Source organism: Aythya marila, assembly GCF_965140915.1.
Source record: "Aythya marila genome assembly, chromosome: 15".
In the NCBI taxonomy this organism is placed as follows: domain Eukaryota; kingdom Metazoa; phylum Chordata; class Aves; order Anseriformes; family Anatidae; genus Aythya; species Aythya marila.
Window position 1 is genome coordinate 13,824,361 of NC_139056.1, and position 10,860 is coordinate 13,835,220.

Below are 10,860 nucleotides of genomic sequence, written 5' to 3' on the forward strand. Positions count from 1 at the left end.
GACCCTGAAATAGCTTGCTGCTTTTGAGTGACAGACTTGCATGCTTCCAGTCTAGTACTGAAGGGGGTAAGATTCCTGCAGCAGTCGGTGGTCAAGCCTGCCACCTTCTCAAAATGAAACTCATGCAGTTGATCCTTCTGGACACAGCACTGTCTTAACAAGTTGTGGTTGGCTTCAAATGAGATGCAAACCTTCGTAATAATGTGAAGGCAATGATTTTGGCAGCTCACTATTCCACTCTGAGCAAGCAGGTATTTTTCCTATAGCAGATTTTATTAGGAGAGAGTATTCTTGCATGTTTTCCCCTCCATTACCTTCATTGAATCATGTAGGAGGGAAGTATGTGTTTGGACAAGTAGCTGGATTTCAGAGTTTACAGATATCTGTACAAGTGTTTGAGATACATAATCCTCCCTTTGGGGATTATAAACCATTCCTCAAACTCTAGGTTTCATTTCATCAGGAACCAAAACATAGTGGTATTTTGAAAGGTAAACTACTTTGGTATATTTGCCTAGAATTGATTATAATTGTTTTGTTCATGTATATAAAGACAAAATATTTCTGTACCCACTCTACCAAGGTTAAATAGTTACCTTTGTCCTCCCTTGTCTTTGTGAAGGAGGTAAAATTTAAGTTCTTGGTTTATTTGACTAATGAAACACATTCTGAGTTCCAACATTGAATAGGATTTTTTTTAAGACCACAGTTGACATAAAGTAGCTGTGTATGACTTAACGTTTCCAAATGCTTAAAACAGAAATGTTTGCTGTGTAGCAAAGATATTCACCCAGAGCCTTTTTTTTTTTTTTTTTTGGCATCCTAAAATTGTCCTTTCATCTCTGGCTCCCTGTGCACATCAGGCATGTTTCCTAATGCAGCCAGAGGAGAAGGCGTTTGGGAAAATCTGAATCTTCTGCTTGCTCCCCTCTGTGCGTCAGCCTGCTGCCTCTAATAGCTTTGACTGCTAACAGCTGGGATGATGGATGCTGCTGCTGCTGCTTCTGAGGGCGAATGGGAGCTGATGCTTTGGTGGCTAATTGCCAAGGCACACTGTTAATGAACTTTTATGCTGGGGGAACCGTAGGGCAGACAAGTACCAAAGGGCAACGCGCCAAGCTGCCTGGCGCAGCGTCCTCTCCTCCCCACAGGCTGATGCAGAGCGCTGCAGTAAGAGCTTCAGGCTTATTAGCAGTCAGGAGGAAAGACGCGTCTAATGGGGAAATGTTAATGCCTTTTAACCTTTTGGAAGCTGTGGAGACCACCTGCTGAGCAGCTATTTATATCATCTCTTGCCCTTTTTGGAGAGCATCATTTTTGAACGGGTCACAGAAAAGGCTGATGGCATCTTCTGCTGTCACGCTTTTTGCCATGTCTCTGCCGTGCTTTCTTGTAGGTTTGAATCCTGAGAGCTCTTTTCCTTAATGCTGTGCAGGATGGCATCGGAGCCAAGCTTTGCTTTGAGCTCCTGAACGAGGTGTCTGATGTTTGTGCTGGCTGAAGGCCCTTCTTCTGTAGGGCTCCTGGCCACAGTGAGGGCTGTGCTCCTCGCCACATGAAGACCCAGAGCTGCCCTTCTCCCACCTGGGGAGTAATACCAACATAATCTCCAAACAAATTTACACAGTGCGTTTTTCCATCACCCCTTTTGGGGTCGTTCAGCGTTATTTCTCCCAATGCCCCCCCCCCCCTCCACCTCCCCGGAACCTTCGCTCGGGGGCGGAACCTTTGTAGCAGCACCGCGTCCCCCCGGAGCCATCCGCGGCGGACCTCCCGCCTCTGGGGGGCCGCTTTGGGCGCGGACCGGGGCGGCCGCCATGTTCTCGGCCGCGGCAGAGAGCTTCCTGAGGCAGGCCCGGTACCGGCGGCACGGTTTGGGGGAGGGGGGCACGAATCGGGCCGGTCCCCGGCTTTTGTGAGGCTTTGTGAGGGCCGGAGCTCGGCTCTAACCCCCCTGTCGGCTCTCTCCCTCCGCAGGGAGGCCCAGCCGGAGGAGCTGCAGAGGTTCGCCGCCCGCGTCGCCGCCCAGCTGCAGGGCCCCGAGCCGGGCCCCGAGGCCGCCGCCTGCCTGCAGAGGCTGCACCTCGTCGTCGCCGCCAGCAAGTACCCCCGCAGGTCGGTGCGGGCCTCAGCGGCTCTCTGGAGGCCAAACGTTACGGTTTGGGACAAAACAAGGGGCTGGTGCTTCAAAAAACACCCTCTCTGGTTTTAAAACACTGGGTTTGGTGTAAAAATAAAGCTTCCTTGGCTGCTTTTTCCCATTACAAACTAGAAAGCAACCACCTTTTGCAGTGTGTGAAGCGAGCGTTTGTGTCCCTGCGCTCCTTCAGGCGTGAAGGGACAAAATTCCGAAGTGAAGGTAATAATTAACACATTAACCAGGGTTTCAGTCACAGGAGATCGTCCCAAGGCCATGAATATTCAGGAAATAAACGTATCGATCTGTTGTTGCCTTGCATTGATGCGTTACTGTGATGTTGCAGCCTAGATGGCGAGATTGTGGGCCTGCTGCAGAAGGTGCTGTGCTCCCCCAAGTGTCCTGAGCAGATTCAGTTGTTATGTGCGGCCATCCTGAGAGAGATGTTGCCGTGCAATGACCTGAGCCTCTCTTGTGAAAACATTCAAGACCCGAAGCTCCTGAGTCTGGTGTCCTCCGTCCTTTTGGCTCAGGTAAATGACATGCAAGCCAGAAGTGTTCCCTCATCGATACGGATTTGTTTTCTGATTCTTCCTTGTTTGTTGAGCTCAAGGAGAATGAAAAGTAGTTCAAAGTACCCAGGAGAAGCCAGAATTATTTCTGTGCTCATTTAAGGAACTTAATTGTTCCGCTTTGTGTAGGGAAAAAAAAAAGGGCACTTTTATTTTCCTCCTAGTATTTGATAACAAAGGCTGCTTAAAATTACACAGTCTCTAGGGGCAAGAGATGTGTCAGCAACACAAATAAGCAGCGCTGTCATTTGCAATAGGTAGCAGCAATATATCTGTGGGGTGAGGAGAGGTTGTCTCGTCCTTTTTCCTTCACTGCACAGATCCACAAACCTTGAAATTCCTTGTCTGTACGTTTCTTTCATCAATTTATCCCCACCTATTTGCTGGAGAAGCACATAAAGTAGCCCCAGTCATAGATGAGGTTCTGACATGAAGTTTCTCACTGGAAGCTTGCCTGTAATTTCCTAATTGCTTCTAGCAATCAGGTACAGATCTGGCTATTAGATGGGGAGTGTCGGAGTTTGGTGTTTGTTCACTGCCTGCAGCAACCAGCTGTCCAAGACCCTGAGCAGCAGAGAAGGTTTACTTTTTGTTGGCGTGATGACATTTGCAGGGAAAGAAAATCTCTGGGAAGGCTGAGCCCACCTGTCATCGCTAACAAAGTCGTCTTGGACAGAAGGGTTTGATGGCGCCTCAGAACCACAGCTATAACAGCTTTATTTTCCTCGTTGTGAGGATACAGCCTGAGCAGAGAGTCCTCTGATGTGTTGCAGCAGTCCATTTTCTGTTCATAAATTCCTGACTTAACAATTGAGCTAGCAAACAGACCACCTGGGGAGTAGTTAATGCTTTCTGCTCTCAAAACGATGGCTCAGAGCAGCGTTTAATGTGAGGACATCCACTGCAGTTTTTAATTTCCACTTGAGGTAATGATTGTCCACAGGCATGTTGCTCCATCCAAGTACTCTCCCGCCCTGTGATCTGTGGATTCACATTGCAGAAGAACTCTGTAATGGGTGGTAAAATAGCCTGTGAGTTCTTTTTATCTTTGACACCGGTATTGATACTTGATCAAAGAGTTTTGTTTTATGTAGTGTTGGTCTCTAGCACCGATAGATCACCTGCCTACCTTTACCTCTGCTTTTCTTTGAAGGGAAACAAGGCTGAAGTGGCTGCTGTGGGGCAGCGTGTCGTAAAAGTCCTTGAAGGAAGGCTGCCCGAGGGTCAGAGTTCTCGGTACCTTCTTCCCATCTTGTCCAACGTCATCAGTCTTTCACCAGAAGCTCTAACTGAAGGTAAATATATAGGAGACCCGGGACTGCTGTCTGGCAGTGATCTGTGGAGTGATCAGAAGGGTCTCTGAGGGCTTTGGATGTGAGCAGGACTTGGAAACGGCTGTTAAAAGTGACATCTCTGCCACAGGGGAAGTGAACTTCTCGGGGGAGGTACATTCCACCCCTTAAAAACTGGGCTGGGCCTTCAGCTGCTTGGATTCCTTCCAGGGGCCAGAGTCTCTGCTCTGTGCAGATTTGTGTCAAATGAAGCTGTACCCTAGGCAAGGTTTTCAGATACCGCAGGTGTGTGAAACTGTGGCTGTCCCGAAGAGCTGGCTGAGCAGGCAGGATTACCTGCCTTAGCTTCGGTGTGTCCCGTGTGAGGAATTTCTGCCTTTGTCTGCAGAGGTGAAGCCAGCCGCTGTCTGGATGGGTCTGACAGCGTTTATGCACCTTTGTCCTAATAACAGCTGTGAGTGGAGACAAAGGAAAAACCATCTCCGGAGTGATTTGGTACCAAAAGTCCTTGGTTCCAGCACTTCCTCCCTGACTTTTTCTCTGAGGAAACAGACAAAACAATAACATGGCTAGCAGGGAGAGGACACCAGGACTCTAAAGTGGTGTGAGGAGGGTAGGGCATCCACCTTGGGGTGGATTTCTTTGCTGACAGCTGGATCAGAGACGGGTCTAAGCTGGAGAAAAACCACAGCAATTGAAGGGCAGCGGCGGGGGTGTTGCAGAGGCTGCTTCTCTGCTTGGTCTTAGCAATGACCTTGTGACTTTCTTCGTACAGAGCAGACCAATGTAGTCAGCAAAAAGATGGCCGACTGGCTGAGGTATGCAAGCATTCAGCAAGGAGTCGCTCAGCCTTCTGGAGGCTTCTTCTCCAATCCCAGAACCAGGCAGGTCAGTGTTGAATTGCTGCTGTTACCTCATACAGGCATTTTCTAGTCAGCAGCTTGCTGTTACGAGTCCCCCAAATCAACTTCTTTTGATAAAGAAGGGCTCAGAGGAGTGTTCTTTGCCTTCTCCTGTGGTCTCTCCCTGTGGGTCTAACCTGCTGCACCTTTTCTCCCAGCCTGGCCCTGTCACAGAGGTGGATGGTGCCATTGCCACAGACTTCTTCACGGTGCTGTCGCTGGCTCAGCACTACACGGAGGACCAGTGGCTCAACATGCAGACCTTCTCCATGCTGCGGAAGTGGCTGCTGTGCTACGGGGGCAAGGGGTTGAACGCACCCAGTTCAGGTACGAGCTGAAGGGCTGCAGACCAATGTGGGAAGGAATATCACAAAACCCCCTGACTGATCCTTAGTGACCCTTTTGTAAGGGGTTGCTAACTCAGTGGGTTCGCCAGATTGAGGCAAAATGCCATGGGTCCCTGAGAAAAAAGGCCCAGGGGGTGGAAGACAACATCTCCTTATTGTTCCTGTGAGAAAACCTTCTACCCCAGCCTCCTTTACCTCTCAGTGCACCTGGGGACAGACAGCTCCCTCTCTGTTGCTCAGTAGCTAGCGAGCTACAGTGCCCGTGATGGGACCTGATATGTGGTAACGTTTATTCTGTAGGTGGCAGAACAGAAATGGATAAATCTGTTATGTCCATGGTCTCAGCTTCATCCACATCCAGTCACCTGCTTCCCCCGAAGGAGCGGCTGCGGGAGAAAGCCTTCGAGTACTGCCAGCGGCTTATTGAGCAGAGCAACAGGCGTGAGTTTTGCCTTGGAGCCTTTTTGGTAGTGTTGTTGAAAATGCTTCTGCTTTGCTGCTTCTGTGGGCTGGGATCTCACTCCCTGGAGCCCACAGGCAGGCTGGAGACAAGGGACTGGCTGCAGCTGCTGGTGCAAGCCAGTGACCATCCCCGGGCTGGGATTTTGGGAGGGATTTGGAGGCAATGCCCTCATTTTGCCTCCGACCCTTGATCTGCAGGGGGGCTGTAGAGCCTGGTTCTTATTAGCCCGGGATTGGGATCAGTACGTATTCCCACCTATCTTGAAATTTGGATTAGTGCTCAAACTGACAGCCTCATATTGCTGCTTGGACCCAGAGTTTAACTTTGACTTCTGTCTCTGGCAGAGGCCCTGAAGAAAGCTGATGGAGACCTGCAGAAAGCTGTAAGTACACAGAGGTGGGGGCTGGAACTCTGGGAAGCTGTGCCATGGCTTCCCCCACTCTGACCTGGCTCTCTGCTCTCCTGCAGTGTCTCATTGAGGCGGTGACCATCATGGACATCATTTGCAAACAGGACTCCTCCTACGTGTACCGCGCGGCTGCCTTCCTCAAGGTCCTGCACAGCAGGATTAGCGGCGATGCCACTTATGCCAGGGCTCTGCTGCCCATTGCCCAGTTCTTCCTGAATCACGGTGAGCCATCAGCTCTTCCCCTCTCTTCCAAGATCTAGCATTCTAACAGCACAGCCTTTTGTCCTGGCAGTTTGCTGGCTGCCAGAGGTCATAATTGAGCCTTGGCTATACTGTAGGATGGTGATCCCATGCCTGGAGACCCAGGAGCTGGGCTGTCCTCTGTGTGTGTGTGGCTCTTTTTCTTTATTTTGTTGTTTTTGTTGCTTTTTAAGAAAAACATGCTCCAGACTTAGCTTTTCCATATCCCCTAGAGCCCCTGTTGGCAGGGCTGCTGGGTGAGCTGTGCTCAGGAATGTGCTGTATCCTCCCAGGTGAGATGGCAGCTGTGGACTCGGATGCAATCTACAAACACTTATTCACTGATATCCCGGCTCAGCTCTTCCACAACGCATCCCTGGCCTTTGAATTTGTCCTGTTCTGCAAAGAAAACAGCCGGCTCTTCACTGAGACCTCCAGCATATTCAGGCAGAGCTTCCCAAACCTCTTTAAGGTACAGTTTGCAGGAACAGCGCAGGAGACAGCCTGCTGCACTTCCCTTCTGTGCCTCTAGAACCTTCTGTTTGCCCTTCAGCAAACCCCAGAGCCTGCTGTGTGCCTCTGTGAGAGGTGAGAAGCAAGCGTGAGTCTGAGGTGGAAAGAGGGTTCTGATTGTGATTAGCACTGCCAGGAGAGGAGAGTCTGGTTTAGTATTACAAGCAGTGAGCACAGTTGGGACACAGCAGTTTGTTTTTGGTAAACTTCAAAAAGTTGCAGCTTGGCAGCCTCTGAATCAGCTGCTAGATGCATGTGGTGAGCCACCAGTAACATCCCCAGCTCTTCACTGAATCCCTAGTTTTCTCCGTTTTTGCTCTTCAGAAGTGGCTTTCCCTTTCCCATCCCTTTTAATCACAGTTTGAGAATTGTCTGGGCTGCATGGTGAAGCACAGGGGACAGTACAGAACATTTTTGCTTTTTTTATTGCAGTTCCTGGCGTGGAACAGCCCACCTCTTATCTCTGAGTTTGTGGACCTTCTCCCATTTCTGCTGGATGCAGGTACAGCCATTGAGATCTTCCATTTGCTGCTTGACCTGCCCTGTCTGACAGCAGCTCTGGATGTCCAGATGAGGTAACACTACCTTCTCTTCCTCTCTTCTTCTCTTCCACTTGCTAATCAGACTCTTAACATTGACCACACTCTTCTCTGAGCCTCAGCTGCCCTCTGGCTGCTGCTGTCAGAGAGTGAGACGAATTTATTGTAGTCAGGTTAACACAAAGCTGCACAGGCATCAGCCCAGTTTTCCCAGTAATGTGGTGTGCATGGGAAGAGAGGTTAACCAGCTCTTACTCTTTAATACTGGACTGCCTCTGAGGCTTAGGGAGTTGTAATTCCCCTCTCTATATCCAGCTCCAAACTGTTGCCTTGTGCTGCTTGGAGTGTCTGCATGCGCCACTGCCTTGACACAGAGGTGTGGACTAGCTACTTTTCCCTTCTTGCCCTTACCCCTTTTTAGTGGCTCTGTTCTCCTGGAGGCAGACAGAAGTTCATTCTAAAGTCATTACGGAGTGGAGGAGTCTGTATCTCTGCTCTTCATTTTCTTCCCTGTCATTAGCAGCTCCTTCTGGAGTGCTTAGAAAAGGGAGTCATCCAAAAAGCAAGGAGTTGGTGGGCTTTGGTGCCTGCGGGTGCAGGGTGTCATTTTCCTGTTTCCCAGAAGTGATACAGAAGCAGTTCTGGAACTGTTGCCTGAGTCCAGGGCTCTGAGGTCAGTGTGGGGACTTTTTCTCATCACTTCAGACACTCTGGTTCTCTGGCTTCCAGGGTGCCTGGATTAGACCAACCTGCTGTCCCTGTTGCAGTGTTAAGGGTATTATTCCACAGTTCATGATCCAGCTGCAGCCTGGATCATTCTCACAATTCATCACGTTCTGTGTTTCCCTCCTGCTAGGTCGACCTCTGCCTCCGAGAGGGCTTCCAGCGACCCCACTGTGAAGCCAGCCACCTGCCTGGAGGCCTTTCGCCATCCCCTCTACAAGAGTGCCTTCCAGTACCTCCTCCGCATCGAGTCTGCTCCTGAAGACTCTCCAGAGAGGTAGGAGGCTGATCCAGGGGACTGCCACGAGGGTTTGGGTCAGCTTTCCAGGTCTAGGAGGCAGCTCTGGGACTGCTGGGAAAGGCTTTGTGGGGGTGTAGGGAAGAGAGACCTGAAGAATAGTTGGGAACAGGCCTTTTTTGTTGCCCACAGGCTGATTCCACTTCGGCAGCTGCTGGGATCTCTGGCCAGCAGCCCAAGGGTTGTGCAGTGTGCAGATACCGTTCCTGTCTTATTGGAGCTCTTTTTCAGTGTGGTGGCAGAGGTAGGCCCTTCTGGGGAAATCCCAAGTGTGCTGTGGGGATTTCTTGTTACATGAAGAACAGTCACAGACACAAAAGCATTAAGACACTGCAACTTCGAGAGATGTATGAGGGGATGATGGGATGGTCTAATTCTGGCCTAGACCCACACTGAGCTGCTCACTCCATCCAGAAAGCAGAAAAGCTCCACGGTGCAGTGTTCACACTGTTCTCAGGCAGCTGTAAAGGAGGTGCACGTGCAGAGTGAGTGCCTGGCTGCCTTTGTGCACTGCTCCCTTCGTGCTAAATCAGGCTATTTCTATGCTAACTTAGTCTTCTCTGGCTGGTTAGTTTGTTTTTCGGCTGCTGGGAGTCACTGGTGTTGCTGAAGCATGGGCTGTTCTCAGTTTGCAGATGGTCCGCTGATAAACCAGCTGGTGGTGCTGCTGCTGCAGAGGAGCGACCAGCTCTACGACATCCCAGCGTTTAAAGATGACGTGCACAGGTGAGACGAAAAGGGAGGCATGGCCAGGCTCTCAGCCCTCCCTCTGGCTGTGGCCTGGGTTCCAAGGACAGCCCAGGAGCTGTTTCAGTTGCTGCTGAGGCTCATCTGGGGAGGGTGCAAAGTGGGACCCCCTCAGCCCTGCTGGATCCCATGGTCTGAGCTCTCTCTGTCTCTTCTCTTCCAGGGTGCTGAGCTCGCAGCTGGTGATGCTGTGCAAGCTGCACCCTGCACTCATTGTGGAACTGTCCAAGGAGCTTCTGGAGTTCTCAGGGACTGTCAGCAACATCCAGAACAAGGAGGCTGTCTTCACCCACGTGGTAAGTGGGGCCTGCCTGCATCTGCCCCAGGGCGCTCCAGCTGCAGTGCAGTCTCTTGGCTGCCTTCCCTTTCCTCCTCTACTCTGTCCTAGCATTAGATACTTTGATTTGCCATTCCCTAAAAATGATAAGATCCCATTTCCTGTGCTTTTCCCTGAGCACATTCACCTTTGTTTCAGGTCTGGGCTATCGGAGAGTACATGTCTGTGTCCTACGACAAGCGCTGCACTGTGGAGCAGATCAACAGGTTCTTTGAGACTCTTGAGGCCGTGCTGTTTGAGGTCACCCAGGTCCGACCACTGGCCAGCATCCCCAGCTATGCTCCCCGTGCCATCACTGTCCTTATGACTGCCTTGACCAAGCTGGCAGCTCGCAGCCAGGACTTGATCCCCAGGTGAGGACAGAGGGCAAAGGGCTGAAACACACAGATCTGATGAGTCCGAGCGCAGATGTTTGCCAGTGTTGTACGATGGAACCTGAAACTAAAAGAGGACTGAGAAAAAAAGTTGTGGAAGTGCAAAGTTTGGGGAAGTGGGATTCATCTGGTGACTTAACGCTCTGTGCACCAGCAGGAGGGGTGGTTGGCTTCTGGTGTTTGCCTTCAACAAGCTTTTGGGGTACGCAGGGTGTGAAGATCCTGCCAGCTGAGTTCGTGTCCTTCTCTTCTGCAGAGTGTCCTTGTTCCTGGCCAAGATGAGAACGTTTCTGCAGAGCCCTGCTGTCACCTCTGTGTACTGTGAGGAGGACCGTGAGGAGATCCTTACCCGGGCAACTGAGCTGATGAACCTGCTGAAAATGCCAAGCGTGGCTCAGTTCGTCTTCACGCCATCTGTGGATGCGTCCCGCAGCCGGTTTCAGAAGGAGGTGAATGACACCCTCCCTTCTGCCCTGAGAATAGTGACCCGGCTCCTCGAGCCAGCTCCTGGCTTTGCATCAGGCTGAGGGTTTGGGGTTGCTGGGAAGCTCCAACCTCATCTGTGACTGATCTGACACAGCCAACACTCAAGGCTCAGGCCCTGCTCTGAGCTGGGAATGAGGAACAATGATTGTGTGTGAAACAGGAACCAGGAATAAGTAGAGCTGAGGCCGCTTTTTTGGTCTGAGCCTGTTTGTACATCTCTCTTCTAGCACTTCTTGTTTTTCTACCTCCTGTGTTTGTCCTACCTCTCCTTGGCCAGTATGGATTGAAAATACCAGTGGATTTGTGTGAATGGGGCGAGTGAGAGTGCCTGCCTTAATTCCCTGCTAGCACATTTCCTGTGTGAGGTGGGGGAAGCAGAAGTGACTCCATTAAATCTGTTGTGAGCTCTCATTTGGCTTCTGTCTTACTGTCACAGCGAACGTGTAGAAATCCGAGGGACCAGACAAGGAGCTCAGAGAGA

The 10,860-nt window shown here is 50.8% G+C and overlaps 1 protein-coding gene across 2 annotated transcripts; it reads left to right on the forward strand.

Annotated features, from left to right (window-relative positions):
• Positions 1 to 1,794: 1,794 nt before the first annotated feature.
• On the forward strand, positions 1,795 to 10,784 carry AP5Z1 (adaptor related protein complex 5 subunit zeta 1). 2 transcript variants are annotated; one of them, XM_082772547.1, is made up of 17 exons: positions 1,795 to 1,858; positions 1,978 to 2,115; positions 2,484 to 2,670; positions 3,863 to 4,004; positions 4,777 to 4,889; positions 5,062 to 5,230; positions 5,551 to 5,691; positions 6,058 to 6,095; positions 6,182 to 6,344; positions 6,656 to 6,834; positions 7,308 to 7,450; positions 8,271 to 8,414; positions 8,568 to 8,679; positions 9,064 to 9,161; positions 9,346 to 9,478; positions 9,658 to 9,872; positions 10,150 to 10,784. In XM_082772547.1, exons 1-17 carry the CDS (start codon positions 1,818 to 1,820, stop codon positions 10,418 to 10,420), a joined length of 2,427 nt encoding a protein of 808 aa, XP_082628673.1. In that variant the 5' UTR covers positions 1,795 to 1,817; the 3' UTR covers positions 10,421 to 10,784. The 2 variants fall into 2 exon arrangements, with proteins under 2 accessions (XP_082628673.1, XP_082628674.1); XM_082772548.1 differs by having other exon boundaries at positions 1,812 to 1,849.
• The last annotated feature ends 76 nt before the right edge of the window (positions 10,785 to 10,860 follow it).

What these genes read in the sequence shown, in the direction of transcription:
- AP5Z1 (XM_082772547.1), top strand. Translation starts at nt 1,818, where the DNA reads ATGTTCTCGGCCGCGGCAGAGAGCTTCCTGAGGCAGGCCCG. An exon ending in AGCTTCCTGAGGCAGGCCCG is followed by an intron (nt 1,859 to 1,977) that starts GTACCGGCGGCA and finishes CTCCCTCCGCAG; the next exon opens with GGAGGCCCAGCCGGAGGAGC. An exon ending in TTTTCAGTGTGGTGGCAGAG is followed by an intron (nt 8,680 to 9,063) that starts GTAGGCCCTTCT and finishes GGCTGTTCTCAG; the next exon opens with TTTGCAGATGGTCCGCTGAT.